This window comes from Colias eurytheme, chromosome 8, assembly GCF_061535395.1.
Source record: "Colias eurytheme isolate Ceu_HAF_F1 chromosome 8, ilColEury1 Martin Lab GWU primary, whole genome shotgun sequence".
NCBI lineage: Eukaryota > Metazoa > Arthropoda > Insecta > Lepidoptera > Pieridae > Colias > Colias eurytheme.
Genome location: NC_142987.1, coordinates 9146819 through 9163233, shown reverse-complemented (window position 1 = coordinate 9163233; position 16415 = coordinate 9146819). Strand labels below are relative to the sequence as shown.

The 16415-nt window shown below is 34.9% G+C and overlaps 1 protein-coding gene across 1 annotated transcript in view; it reads left to right on the top strand.

Moving 5' to 3' along the window:
• The window catches only part of LOC149906708 (sodium-independent sulfate anion transporter-like), a 37852-nt gene that overhangs the window by 9349 nt on the left and 12088 nt on the right, over positions 1-16415 (top strand). The window contains exons 2-3 of the mRNA XM_090104886.1: positions 10024-10197; positions 13487-13753. Of these exons, the coding sequence (XP_089961012.1) occupies positions 10024-10197; positions 13487-13753 (441 nt within the window). The remainder of the gene's footprint in view (positions 1-10023; positions 10198-13486; positions 13754-16415) is intronic.

Sequence of the window (16415 nt, the reverse complement as noted above, 5' to 3'; positions counted from 1 at the left end):
TTTGTATACATTGTGTATTCCCCACCGCTTTTTACTTTATAATAAATTATATACGTACCTACGTACGTTTGTGAAAAGGATAATGAAATACATCGAGATATATGATGAAATAAGGCTTTTTACTCGGATACATTGGATCAAGAAGTTCTACATCGGCTTTAAATATGAACTTTATGAGAGTTATGCGGAGAGTAAACCATAATAATTTTGAAATAAGATGGTGTTTCACTTTATGTTTATCAAGATGTGTATAATCAGCTTCGCGTAAAGAGTGTCTTGTTTTTAAAACAAGTGCATATTATTGTAACAGAGGACGTGCTATTGAACGTCAATGTTAAACACTAGGCTTCCTAGATTTGAAAACACAATGTTGATATTGAATCCATAATTGGTGCAGGTTTAGGTTATCTTGTTGAAAGAATATAAAGTGCAATATCCTCAAGTTTCCTGAGTCAACTTTTATATGACATTAAAGCCGCCCAACAAACAATTATGCGTTGGTTGCAGGCTATTTTAATGTTTAAGGTACTACTATTGATTTATAATGGATTCAGTTATCACTAAAGGTGGTTCAGTACACTTATTAAATAAGTTCAGCTCTTCAAGTTGCATTACAACTGTAAATAACGAATCACAATTTCCTTAGTAGTTAGTGTAGTATCAGTGGCTGCGTATATACTTAAGACGTTAAAGCTTGTTTCTGCTTACAACGTTAAAACCTGTTGAAAGATCTTCATTAACTCTCTTTAACTCTTATTGCTACAAATCTGCTATAACGGAGTTGCTTTTAGATCATAAGACTTTATTTCAACTTCAGTAACGTTAGCGGTTCTGCAAGGGAGTTAAATAAGAGTGTAGTAACACCAAACTCTACATACGTTGTATAACCCTTATATACAGTTTACGCCTGTTATACTAAAGGCAATCATAGGTTAAATAGTTACAGTGGTTTTGTACGATCCTTATATAAAAGGTTTTGGTGTAAGATGAATTACTTGTAACTCTGTAAAAACACCATTAAATGTTTCGAACGCTTAAAGAGTTTATGCATAACCTAACCTCAAATTCTGAAAACATTTATCGAACTGAGCTCGTGACAATATTTTTGTGTATCTTTTGTGTTTGTGAATGTATGAACTGTAAGCTGTGCATTTTCTTTAAAATGAAACCTGCGCCTGGGGTGACTTGAAGATTAGGGGTTTCATTACTTTGTAAGGAACCCTAATCAAAACATGTATAAATAAAGCTAAAATCAGTATTTTAGTCTCCACAGCAGGTAAATGTCTTCGATAAGTGTATAATTCCTCTCTTATATCAACCCAAGACCGTATAATACTCTTTACCACCGGCGTTGTAGTTCATCAAGTGTCATAATTGATTTAAGGGAAGATTGTAACTTTAAGAACAAATCGCCATTTTGATTACTTTCTGTAAACATAACCTAAAAATTTATTGGTACAAAATCACTTTCTAATAACGATATATTTACATTTTTCTAATTATTTTACTTAGTTTTATGTATATAATCACTAATAAAACCTAGCAACACTTGAAAATGACGTTTAAAACGACGTTTAAAACGACGTTTTTGGGGGGCGCTAATGCTCGCGTCCGTAGGTGTTAACACTTGATTCCCTACACGTGCCCCCTGGGTTGTGCAAAACGAGCATTCTTATTCTGGTGGGAGACTTTATGTCGTGGCTAGTTACCACCCACCTGACGACGCCATGCCGCCAAGCGATGACGTTCGTTGTCGTGTTCCGGTGTGAGGTCTGGTGAAACCATTTGGGATGATAAATGTATTGGATAATTTGCTTTACGTCTGTGAGTCGAATCCAGTGGCATAGTATTTCGTCACCGGGTGTCTAGATGTGGAGGGTAGCGGGATCCGAAGAAACGGTTAACCGCTGGCCGACCGCAGGTTGTAGGGGGCCCAATTAGCGGGTTAGCCACCCGTGAAAGGCTGCCCCGCCGCCTGTGTATAATCCTGAGTTGGCTCCAACGTGCCGGTTGGCGACCGGACGAGAGGACCCGTTGGCGATATTCAGGGGGTTTCGGGCGTCCCCGCAGTCTCCAATCTAGACTCCCGTAAGTGTACAGATCTTTGCTCACTTAGGAGGCACTATTCGTGAAGCCGAATCCAATTACTATTTATCTCCCCGCCTATTCTTCGTCTATTCCAAAAAACAACATGAAAAAGGTCCATAAAAGTAGTAAGTTTCCACAGCGGCTGCACATCCTCTCTTTAACAGTGCACCTCTCAAATATTCGAGGTCTGCACTCCAATCTCTCCGCAGTCCACCACCATCTCGAGACAGAAAAGCCTCACTTACTATTTCTCACGGAGACTCAGATAAAGTGTCCAGCTGACGCGACATACCTCATGTACCCCGGTTATGCTCTTGAATACAACTTTCACCTCAAGGCAGGCACATGTGTTTATGTCCGCGATGACATTTGCCTATTGCGTCTCCGTCACCTTGAAGAACCCAGTTTCTCTGTCCTATGGGCCCTCGTCGATACAGGCTGTGAAAAAATTGTGTATGCATGTGTTTACCGATCGCATAGCGGAAATTCTGAGACAACTCGTCTATTCAATTACCTCAGTGAAGCAGCAGACCGCACACAAACACTATACCCTACAGCCCAACTCGTCTTTCTGGGAGATTTTAATGCGTGTCATGCAGACTGGTTGTACCCATTCCAGAAGACTGACCATGCTGGAAAAGAGACGTTTAACTTCGCCACATCTTTCAACCTTTACCAGCTGGTGAATGAAGCTACTCGGGTCCCGGATATAGAAGACCACACGGCCAACTGTCTTGACCTTCTTCTGACAACTGAACCAGACCGATATGTGGTTACGGTTTCCGCTCCTCTGGGATCTTCCGACCACTGTCTGGTAAAGTCAGTGTCGACATATTCTCCTCCAGACAACACAATAAAAGGAAGAAAAAGAATATGGAGATACAAGTCAGCTGATTGGGACGAGATGCGTCACTTTTTTGCATCATATCCCTGGCGGCAAGTATGTTTCTCCTCCACCGACCCGTCGAAAGTTGCAGACGATGTTGCCGACGTCATCCGTCAGGGAATGGAATATTACATTCCATTCTCTGACGTTCTCGCGGTTGACAAAGCTAGACCATGGTTCAACAAGGAATGTAGACATGCTGATCATGTTAAACAGAACGCCTTCAAAGCATGGGTCGATGCTCGCACTCGCAAATTACCCGATATTGGTGCAAAAAAGAGATCCTTCAATAGAGCCGCCAAGTTATGTAAAAAAGTTTTGAAAAAAGCTCGACATGAACATATCCGACGGACAGGTGACAAGCTTGCTAAGTATCCACCCGGTAGCAAAGCTTTTTGGTCTCTAGCAAAAGCTATTGAGTCTAACTTCTCTCAGTCTTCACTTCCACCACTCATGAAGCCCGATGGTAACCTGGCTCATACAGCAAAAGAGAAAGCCGATGTTCTGGCCTCACTCTTTGCTAAAAATTCACATCTCGACGATACCAATTTAAGTCCACCGATCATACCCCACTGCGGCTCGCACATGTCAAAAATTAGTATTACCCACAAAGAAGTATTAAAAATTATGCAAAATCTAGATGTGAATAAAGCCAGTGGACCCGACGGGATTCCTGCGGTGGTTTTGAAGACCTGTGCACCTGAGTTGTCTCCTATTCTGACACGCCTATTTCGCCTTTCCCTTTCATCTGGAATTGTACCTAAAGCTTGGAAGCTTGCCAACGTGCAGCCAGTGCCTAAGAAGGGTTGTCGTTCTGACCCGTGCAATTACCGTCCAATTTCAATCACGTCCTTACTTTGTAAGATTATGGAACGTGCATTGAACTATCGACTCCTCACGTACCTAGAGGCCAACGATCTACTGAACGATCGGCAATACGGTTTCCGCCCTAAAAGATCAACTGGCGACCTCCTAGTACACGCAACGCACCTATGGGGAGAAGCCATTGAGAACCACGGTGAAGCATTAGCTGTATCATTGGATATCTCGAAAGCTTTCGACAAGGTTTGGCACGAATCCCTTCTAAGCAAGCTCCCATCTTACGGCTTACCTCCAGACCTCATAGCTTGGATAGCCGACTTCTTGAGGGAACGATCTATTCGGGTAGTCATCGACGGTTGCTCGTCTGATCAATTGGCAATAAACGCCGGCGTACCTCAGGGGTCTGTTCTCTCCGCAACTCTCTTTCTGATACATATAAATGACCTTCTCCAATCAAACATCTTTGGGTATGCGGACGATTGTACAGTTGTGGAGAGATACCTGTCAAATGCTCGTGCAACTAGTGTTACCATCCAGAACGAGAGAGAGGCCATGGTGCAGCGAATAAACCAGACTCTACAAAAAGTGTCTCAATGGGGAGATGCCAACTTAGTGAAGTTTAATGCTGCCAAAACACAGGCGTGTCTTTTTTCTGCCAAAAGGAGTCCGCTCACCTTAACTCCCTCTTTCCGCGGTGTGTCGATAGAACTAGCCGACAACTTGGAAATGCTTGGAGTTTCACTATCGCCAACCCTCAACTTTGGCCAGTTTATTACGTCCAAAGCTCAACTCGCAGCTAAAAAACTTGGCATACTAGCTAAGGTGCGGCAGTATTTCACATCTGAACAGCTTCTAACTCTTTATCAAGCTCAAGTTCGATCTTGTGTGGAATACTGCTGCCACCTCTGGGCAGGCACCGCCAAATGTCACCTCGAAGTTCTTGATGCTATGGAACGTCGCGCCAAGCGAATTATAGGAAACGACCAGCTTTTCGAAAACCGGCTTCAGAGCCTTGGTCATCGCCGCAAAATCGCCAGTCTGTCGGTTTTCTATCGACTACATTTCGGGGAATGTGCAACTGAATTGCATGGCCTTATCCCAGCTTCCCCTTTTTTCCTAAGGACGTCCAGGCGTACGGCGGGATACCACCCCTATCTGGTAGAAATGCCGACTGCACGCACAGCACGCTTTGCGTCTTCCTTCTTAATGCGAGCTGCCAAAGAGTGGAATTCTCTGCCGGCGTCCATCTTTCCAGAGAAGTATAACATGGGAATTTTCAAGAGACGAATTAACAGGCACTTTCTAGGCGGGCGTGACTTACCACCTTAGATCTCGTCACCACTTTCCATCAGGTGGGACTGGGGTCAAACGTCCACCTATCTAAGTATAAAAAAAAAAAAAAAAAAAAAAACTATTTTAGGTTATTTGCATTTTCAAATGTTATCCTTTTATTCCTCTAATTCATAATTTTTTGAGGGCGCGTTAAAATTGAGATGAGAAACACGATACACTATCACAGTAAACTGGCAAGCGCACTAATAATTAACTCAAAAATACTTTAAATCCACAATACATTTTGTGATGAGAATATTGCAATGTCGGCATACTGTCGGCAGATAAACGAAGCACTCATTTGGACAAATAATAACTTAATAAATTAATAGAATTCTTTTTACTTTAAAGCTTTTACAATCTGATTTTGACACAGAAAACTTTTCAAATGACTTATAAGGTATCAACGTACCGGTCTTAGTTCTAACTAACACCACTATAGATATGTTATATAACTCTAGGTTTCAACTTAACTCCATTCTAAAGGCGCTATAAAGTTTCAAACTAAAATTGACGTTCTTGTTCCTCTTACACACTTCAACTAAAGGCTTTGTAGAACCACTATATAGGGATTTATACAGGCTTAGCCTGCAAAATTTTGTGCCAAAATCGAGGGTATAAAGGTGTTATTACACTCTATAACTCTCTTATAAGAAATACGCTACCTCTTAAATATCTAAGTAGAACCGAAATACATGTCTAATAAAGATAATTGTTTGTTGGGCGCTGCATTCGTATTCTTTTGATAGTTATTTTCCTCATAAAGATTTACTCAACTTTTTTCTAAATCCGTCCGTCCATAGAGCTAAAGCAAATATAACCAAATTGTCATATAATTAAGGAGCCTATATGTATACTTAAAAGCAACGGATGATTACATTTTCATGGCACGTCTCTTCGGACTGTACATTATGTAATTTTATCAACTCGTTTATTTGGCACTGACTTTGAGTTACGCTATATTTGGAGAAATCGAACAAATTCTCTAGATTGCTTCCTTAGAAAAGAAATATTTTATGTTGCTCTTTCTTAGAAAAAAGTAATGTGCTTTCTTTGTGAAATTTGTCAACAACAAAACATAAACGGTTAACTTTTAAACCTGATGTAAGACAACACCAAAGCACACGTATTTATTGCGAAAATTTTAATTACAAATGCAAAATACGTTTAGAAAACAGAACATCAATTTCCCCCTGTCGAGCCATTGACAAACGCGGCCAAAACCAGTCCTCACAACATGTGCAAGAACTTTCCAAATGCTAATCAACCTAGATCACTTGGCTATGCTAATTGACCGCCTTTTCCCTGTTTTTGTATTGAGCTCTTAAATCAACTGAGAAATATATAAACAAGAAATTTGTCTTGCGGTTTATCGCCTCGTATTTGTATACTTTTCAAATTGAATGATCATCATAATGACGAGAAACTGAATTCGTAATTATGGCTGAATTCTAACAATATGGAATCAGTAAATTGAACATACAAAAATTTATACTTCTTAATACATTCATCCTTACACTTTAGCAAGTGATGTCGTAAATATGCAGAAGTGAGTACACATCACATACACTGCGTTTTCACACATATATATTGCAAAATTTAAACTTTGTAAATGCAGTGATGTCAAGATCATTTTAATTTGTTACTGATCAATGACTCTTCCATAACCTAGCCCTTTTAATTTTATGATAAAATGAATTGCAAACACGTTTTTTTCATTTGTACTAACTTGTAGAGTAAAAAATATTGTATCTTTCTTCATACAATTATGAATAACCATTGTCCAAATACACAGAAGGCGTAAATCCTTTCTTCGTATACAGTACAGTGGAAGTTGGAACCTGCTTTTATACCTTGAGATAACTTAGCTTTTTCGTTTTGTATCACATAATATTATAATACTGTGTTAAACTACTTTAAAAGTTAATGTAATTTATTAATGAATTTTCATTAATAGTCCGCATTATTTATACATCGTTGATTTTGAGTATCCGCGAATACCATATCTACATTTAGATTTTAGCACAAAATCCAGTGAAATCTAGATACGCCTTTACAGTATTCTCGGTATAGAAACCGAACCCAAGGCATTGACTCGCCTTGTTTGATTGTCCTCAGTACAGCCAATGAAATGTCACATAGCTGTATTTCATACATAAAGTACCATTTTGACAGTATTCGTGTAGCCAATGTATTTTACTGTATTTGTTGGTAAAGTTAGGTTGCTTTATTGATCAAAAACCGGCCAAGTGCGAGTCGGACTCGCGCACGAAGGGTTCCGTAGGTACTATGGGATACCCCCCTTAATATTTTACTTTTTTTAATTTTTAGTATTTGTTGTTATAGTGGCAACGGAAATACATCATTTGTGAAAATTTCAGCTTTCTAGCTATCTCGGTTTATGAGATATAGCCTGAAGACAGACAACGAAGTCTCAGTAATAGGGTCCCGTTTTCCCTTTGGGTACGGAACCCTAAAAACGACGTCGTTGAACTGAAACTCAAACTGTAACTTTTGAATGTAAACTCTATCTAGAGAGTAGTGTATGTAGATATGTACCTACTAGTATATTATGTGAACTTTTCGCAGATTTTTCAAATTATGGATATATTTTTATTCAAACAATTAATCGACATTAAATATATTGGAACTGTGTAAACGTTTATGTTAGGGATGTAACGATACATGATTTTGCCGATACGATACCGATACCGATATTTGTAGTAATGTATCGGCGATACCGATACCGATACCGATATCGATGGCTTGGTAGAAAAATAAATAGTGAATTATGCATAAAAAGTTACCAACATTTAACAGAGACTCAACTGTTAATCGTATTCTTTTAAATAAAAATGCCAAATCAAAAAACAACAAAACCATTTATTTTAGTATTATTATTTTACAAAGTCAATTAAACCTTAAGTAATACACATACAATCAGTACCTAATAAAACTTACTATTGGTAGTAGTACGTTTACTATTGGTAGAGTTTTTTCAGAAAACAAAGTGCGCACGCGCGGGCGGCCTCCAGCATCGTTCATTGGGCGCAGTTTTTTGAATTGTTTGATATCGGTATCGGTTGTTTTATTATCGGCGATACCGATATATCGGCTTGCCGATTATTTCGGCCGATATATCGGTATCGGTATCGGTATCGTTACATCCCTAGTTTATGTATTAAAATATTCTAAGTATATAAGGATAATATATGTATATAAACGGTAGGTATTTTAAATGTTATCTTCACATCTATTGTATATTATTTAATATTTTAGTTATCATCTACACAAAAGACGATAATTACATCTCCAATTATGCCGAATTCATTACGTGCATTAAATCTCATTTCTCTATGGATATTAAATTGAAACTAACATTGCCAAAAGGTCAAGGACCAAGGTCACCTGAACACCTGGCGTTCGCTTGCTTTTCAGCTTTCTTGTTTTGGCTGATAAGCGCTTGGACATTGACCGCAATTTGCAAATTAAATATAGTATTTTCTGATGTTTGATTTTACGCGAGTGTTATACATTTAGAAATTAAAGACTTTTTAACGGATTTTAAACGCGATTTATTCATTCTATTATTTTCCCGACGTTTCGAACACTTTACAGCGAGCTTGGTCACGGGGAGACGTTACCACGCTCGCTGTAAAGTGTTCGAAACGTCGGGAAAATAATAGAATGAATAAATCGCGTTTAAAATCCGTTAAAAAGTCTTTAATTTCTAAATTAAATATACTTTTGGTTATATAACGTTTCTGTTTATTTAAGTTGTTTCTATGGTTATTGGATTGGAAGTTGGAAATAATTATTTATTTATACGCGCATTTATATGCGAAAATTGTTTTGTGTTACTTTATAAATTCTATGTAGGTATAAGTGTGAAGTGTAAAGCTACAGGATTTATGAAATTCTTCTATAATAACAAACAAAATGTATCAAATTTAATCGAAGATCTCTCTCAAATAAATTTAAAAGAATTACTCAACGAAAAATAATTATTTAAACTTATTTACGTAAGTTACCTTATTATAGATAATATATCACAATATAAAATCAACTTATTATACTAGTAACATACTATACAGGATACAGGGTAACTAATTATCCTGAATGCCCTCAACATGAATTTAGACAGTTAAGTATTCAACTGTCTCTTTGTATTCACAAATGCGGAAAAGTAACCATATTATTATAATTAAGTATTTATTAATTTATTTTATGATAATTAATACATCTGTTTTAACTTTTAACTTTGACGTCAAAATGCAAATGATAAACATACAAATTTATAAGGCAATAATTTAACTATAATTTTAAGTGAAGTGTTGCATACGTAAAATCTAATTAGATATGGATAACTAAATTGTTAAATCCTTATTAAAAATATAAAATATTCGATGCACGTATCGTGTAACTTAAATTGTATCTTCAGACGTATCTTGAACGCGATTTGACCTTCCAGTTAAAAATACATTAAAACCGGGTAAATCACACATTAACATATTAAACGAATATATCTCTACAAAATCGCGAATGAAAACTCCAGACAAAGATATTTTAAATTAACAGTATTCTTTTTTTTTAATAGTTCGCGAATTTATGACCTAATATTTTAAAGTGGTATTTTTTCTGCGCTTTGACCATCTCCATGAATCGATCCAATTTGCCTTTGTAGTTTGATTAAAAAAACTCGGTTTAATAGTAAACTGATATATCAAGACTGACCCGTCCTCTTCGTGGTTTAAAGGCAAAAATATTATCATTGTAATAAATGTGACGTCATCTGTCCTTTACCCTAAAATGGAATAATATAAAATCTACACGCACTTATAGCCTTAGTGGCTAACCTATCAGAACATAGCTGTAACAATTCATATTTTCCACAGATACAAATGGTTCCTACCCCGGCCCCGGTTACACAAAGAAGAGTAGATGGCGAGGCGACGTCGCGAAGCGAGCGAAAGCGTGCTGTTCCAAGAAGACTTTACTCCGAAGAATACCCATCCTGGCTTGGCTTCCCAACTACAATGTGAGGCATGGACTTGCTGATGCCATTGCAGGTAAGATGCCGAATCTTAGCCGAGCTATATTATAAAGTTTAAGATTTTGTACTACGAAAAATAGTCCAGAACTCATTTTCTTTTTAATACGCTTTTTTGTATACAAGATTCCAGTGTAGGTACTGTGTACATTCTTATGTATGTAACTGACTCCTTTAGACTCGATTTTGACCCACTTTCAACGGACAGATCTAATTCAGACTTTGTACACTTATCAAGGATCGGCCACAATACAATAATCTCGCAGTTTATTACAATTTACAGCGTGATTTTTAGCGTAGTTTTTTCCAACAATATTTATTAATATTAAAAAATAGTTTGGAAAATCCAAAAGTGCACGCCTCATAATTTTTTTTTAATAATTATTTATTAATTATTATTTTTGTTTATTTAATAACAATTAAACCACATCGAATCAGACCCTGAAAAATGAAAGGGTTCTATTCCTGAGCATACTCAAGCGTAAGAGAAAAAAAAAGACTCGATTAGTAAAGTATTTCGGTCGCTATCGTGTTAACAAGAAAAAGGATCCGCACATACAGACACACGGACGTCCAAGACAGAACTTTTTTAAACTGTTTTTTAACAAGTTTAAATAACAAAAATGACATCAAAAATATCATGAATGTTAAAAATAGTGTTTTTTCTTAATATGTGTGTGTATGTATTATCTTACAAGTGCAATGTATGATACATAAAGACATTTTAAGTTTGAAAAATCAGATGTTTTGCGCGAAGCGACAGTAGTACCCACCTCAACGCTTCGCTTATGAGGCGTGCAATAAGATATCCTGTATAAAATTTAACATACAATACCTTAATAATATACCGCAAAAGTACTTGAGAAAAGAAAACATTATTTATAAATAACCTTATTGTATACATTTTCAATATAAACTAGTTTATTTATTACTGTTACTCCAATATCACCTTTACCATAAATGTTTTATTTGAACAATGTGATAAATAACTTTATTACTGTGTTATAATTTTAACTACAATTGTAATTTCGCACTTGCATTTAGTTTTTTATGACATTTTCAGTATGCTTAGAGTGATGACTTCCTATTTGCATCTCTTTCACACAACATCCTTTATATTCGCAACACAATAAAAGCAACAGAATTTTTATTGTTACCAATAAAAATATGTACTTGTTAAGTGGATGCAATAAAGTTTGGTGAATTTCAATACCTTGATAATTTGGTGTTTTACTAGTGCCGTAATGAGAATGAAGATGTAGGTAACAATTTCGTATTAACATAATATTGTAAATTACAGTTTGTACAATACAAACGATGTTTGTTCAAATTATACAAATTTTGGAATTAGGTAATACACCAATTATCATGATTCATGACTCATAATAATTTTATTGTTAACAGTGTTTGTGTTTCTACTTTTAGTTGTAGGGATCTTTAAAAATTTGTAGTTCGCGAGGTATTTAAAATATATTTACAAATTGAGAAATATTTTAAATAACATACGGTGTAAAACATCACACATAATATTATAAAATTACTATTAAAGAAATGTGACTATAACGAATCATTCGGGCACGCTTGATTAAAGATAACGCCATAAGCAATGAGTCGTAGCCATAAATTAAATGAAACACGTGCACATAAACGTTTATTTTACCCCAGTATCAAAAATTCACCTTTTAACAGATAGGTAGGACAAAGTACAGAGCATTCTAAGTTTCAATTAAAGTCCGACTTTGGGCATTTTACCCGGTTTTAAAACAATCCCAGGATGAATACTGTGTCGGATATCTACCGTTTCTCGGTGACAAGTTTAAAAAACTTATTTTGTAGGCGGTATGATAAATTGATTATTTTTTATTCTTTTGACGTCAAAAACAACATACCAACAAAATTTTGAGATTTTTCAGATAGCTTTTTGTTGACTCTTTAGAAGTAGGTAGGTAATCAAAAATATATTAATACAAAACTTATGCAGAATGCTTATTACAAGTTCAATGACCATTTTATTTTCTAAACTGCGAAATATAACAAGTGACCTTTGTGATGTTTTACAATAAAAAGTCTACAACAACAGGTATCGGAGCGTGAAATTAGTGAGATTTCTATTGTGTGCTTTATGTTGTTGCAAGCACTAACCTACGTCTCGGGTCTAGATTGTTACGACATTTGGACACTAGAAACTAAACTATTTAGTATTTATAATAACTTTACACTAAAAAAGCGCTGATATCAACACATACAATTTTGGTACATTATTACCTTTTTTACAAGTACGATTTACGGAATATAATATCGAATATTAAACTAATAGAAGCATTTCCTATATATTTTGTAATCTGTCCATATTAATTGTTTCTTTAACCACCTTTAAAAAACATTGTGCTAATTAGCTCCACCTAAATCAGGCAACAAATAAGTTCAATCTATTCAAGACATAACTCTACCCGCAATACCAATATTTTTTTGTACTTTTCCTCACAAAAACATACAATTTTACAATTAAAAGACAGTTAAATACGTTGATAAAAAGAAACACAGCAAAACTACTATGACCTTTAATAGTAAAAGTTCCCAATAATTATACAATTAAACCTTTTTGTTCAATAAAATTACAATGCTTATCACTGAGGTAAACGCCACGTAATAGGGTAATTTTTCAATTATATTGAAAATCATATAATCTGTAGCACATTTCTTGAAAGTGTCCATTGTCCATTGTCAAGGAAATGCATTTGATTACTGAGAACCTTAGAAACCTTACTTTATGTAATCTTATGAATGTTATGTTGTACATACAGATAGATTCAAGCATTTCTTAAAACAGAAACAGTATACAGAGCATATAAATTATATAAATCTTATTGTCACATTAAAAAACTTTTGTCTATAGATACTAATACAATAAAGAGGAAAGGTTTGTTTGTATGTATGTATGGTTTTCACGCATAAACTACTGCACCGATTTCGATGAAATTTGGCATAGATAATCTTTAGACCCTGAGAAAGAACATATAGGCTACCTTTTATTGCGAAATATGTACCACGAGCGAAGCCGGGGCGGACCGCTAGTTATTAATTAACAACGATTTAATGAAGTTTTCCAGACACATACGAAGTACGCGCCTATTTTCTTGTCTGTGATTTATATAGTCTGTCCCCGACCGTCCACGTCTGACTTCTGAGTCTAATCTAATTTTTTAATTAGGTATTGCACCACACCACTTTATAACATTCTAAAAATAAACATCCAATCATCTATCTCTAAATACATTTCCTAACCCTTTATCTCTTCTTCTTTTTAGGTCTGACTGTCGGTCTGACAGTGATCCCGCAAGCGATAGCCTACGCGAACGTAGCCGGTCTACCTCCGCAGTATGGCCTATACTCCTCCTTCATGGCTTGCTTCGTATACACAATATTCGGTTCTGTAAAGGACTCCGCTATCGGACCCACGGCAATAGCTGCTATACTGACGAGAGAAAACCTACATGGTCTGGGCCCGGAATTCGCAGTGCTTCTGGCGTTTTTGTCTGGTTGCGTCGAACTTGTTATGGGCATTTTACAGTTGGGTAAGTTTTTTTTTACTTGTATAGAAGAGTTTTGACTCTACAACCATTTATGGTTTAAGAGTCATATCCCATTAAATATCACTATTTAATAAATATAAATATTTCAGGACAATTTTCACACACGGCACAATCTGATCCCATGCTAAGCTTTCGCTTGTTTTATGGAAACCAGATGGCTGATATACATACATGATACATAATATATAATTTTAAATTAATACTTATATAGAAAATTAACACCCAGACACAGAGCAAACATCTATGTTCATCACACAAATATTTGCCCCGGGTGGGAATCGAACCCACGACCTCTGGCTTGGAAGGCAGGGCCACTACCAACCAAGCCAACCGGTCAGTCAAGTTTAATTTTAGTTTAATTTAATGGGAATGGATATCAGCTAATTGTGTGTATATATTACCTAAATCCGTCAGAAAGTTTCTGTTCTTGTACAAATCGTTCCTTAGTTACATTTTGAAGGAATCTTGCTAAAAATAAAACTGTTTTAAATTATAATATGTAGATACTTATGTAATTCATCTTTGGAAAATCATAAATATTTTAATGTGAAATACACCAAGATAATGACTACATTACTACTAAGATTTCAAACTATGGAGCCCATAAATGACATAATTTGCTACATACAAATGTGATACAAATACCAACTACAATGTTTTGTTATAAGTTTTAATTTAGGTATTCAAATTTATCTGTCAGTAACATACGGGCTCTTATTTTCGTAACGGTCAGTTAAACTTAATTATTGAATAAACCATTAAAGGTCCGCATATTTTTCAAATCTTTAGTCGGAATCGGTTCGTGCAAAAAAGACCATAATATATATTTTTAACATTTAAGTACATAAATGCCATTTACAAAGAATAAACGACATTTAAATGTATAAATGTATGCATTTAATTTATAATGGTTGTCGTCAATATAGCCTTTGTCCTTACAAAGCGAATCGCCCCTATTTACTTACATTATTCAATTGTCTTCTGCATTTAACAAAATGCGTGTCAAATCGGTGACAAAATGTACCTACCTCAGGTAATATGCGTTGTTTCTTTGTGAATAAAAAATAAGGTCAGATTAATTTGGAATGGAACTGATGTTGAAGCTTTTGACGACCAATTGATATTTTTATACTGAAGTTGAATTTAAATTATATCCCATCATCTATAATATAAAAATGAATCCCAAAATGTGTTGGTAAGCGCATAACTTGAGAACGGCTGAACCGATTTCGATAATTCTTTTTTTATTATATTCCTTGAAGTACGAGGATGGTTCTTATGTAGAGAAAACGTAAATATGTACCACGGGCGAAGCCGGGGCGGACCGCTAGTAAGTCATAAAATACAACTTTTTAAACAATTTTTAATTAACTTCAGTACAGGTAACCAACCTTTCGCGTAAATTCAAGAAACCAAACAACTACAATAATAAACGTTGAAGTACCATATCGAAAAATAGCCTGTACAAACAGACAAATAATCAGTCACTGAATCATTGAAAAATATAATTTATAAGTATGTAGATTTACACTATTTGTTCTGTTAGACAAAGAGTTTATTATCTGTGCCCTTTTATACTTGGTATAAAATGTCCATGATATTATTTGTTATTTCCTACAAATTTTCTTTTTATTGTTGTAATGATGTCATATAATCGCTTACATTACAGTCGTGCCGTTACACCTAATTTACGTAATAGTTGAAAAAGCAAATATATATTAAATAGCCCTTTTATATACCACTTATTACCCGGAATAATTTGCGTAAATATCGGTAATGCTCGTCTATACGTATAGTTATTTTAAACGCGTCATACATTTTTTTACAGTTTACAGTTCGTGATTATAAAACATTGCAAGAACAATATAAATATTTTGCATACATTGTTATGTTATTAGCAATAAATATATTTGTTAGTCACACGATGTTGTCGAGCAAACATAATTTAAAGTTTATGAAAATATCAACTAGGAAGTAATTTAAATATTATAGAGTTGTTATAAATAGCCGCGAACGTATATTAGCTTTTTTGAAGTACATAGATTAAAATATGACTATTATGAATAACTAGTTTCAGTCCGCGGCTTCGATCTTGATATTGAATGTTAAGAAAAATAAAATATTCATTATTAATAGTATTAGAAAATGTAATACGCTAAAATATAACACGTAAAATGTGTAAAAATGGTAAACTTAAGACTAAAAGATAACGTCGTAATTTAATTCGATATAAAAACAAATAAAAATATAATATTAACGTTTTTGTAATCGTTAGATATTGTTTCTTGGAAAAATTGTATCATTATGATAACACAAATTAAATATATATATTTTTACTATTTTAATTAAATAATAAATGTTTAGTCTGCTGTTACAAAAACAGACGTAACGATGTATGTATTTCTACTAAGAATAATGTGAATTATTAATAATTACGTAGAACAGTGAAGCAGGAAAATTCTTATCTTAGCTTCAAGTACTTGTAATAATAATTAACTTGGACATAAGTAAGAATTTAACTGAAAATCTCGTGGACTTTTTATGTGTTCATACTACGCACCTGAATTCCAAAAATGTTTAAAAAATGAATTCATCAATTCTGTTTAAATATATAAAACTATTTTAAAAGTTTTGTTAAATGATA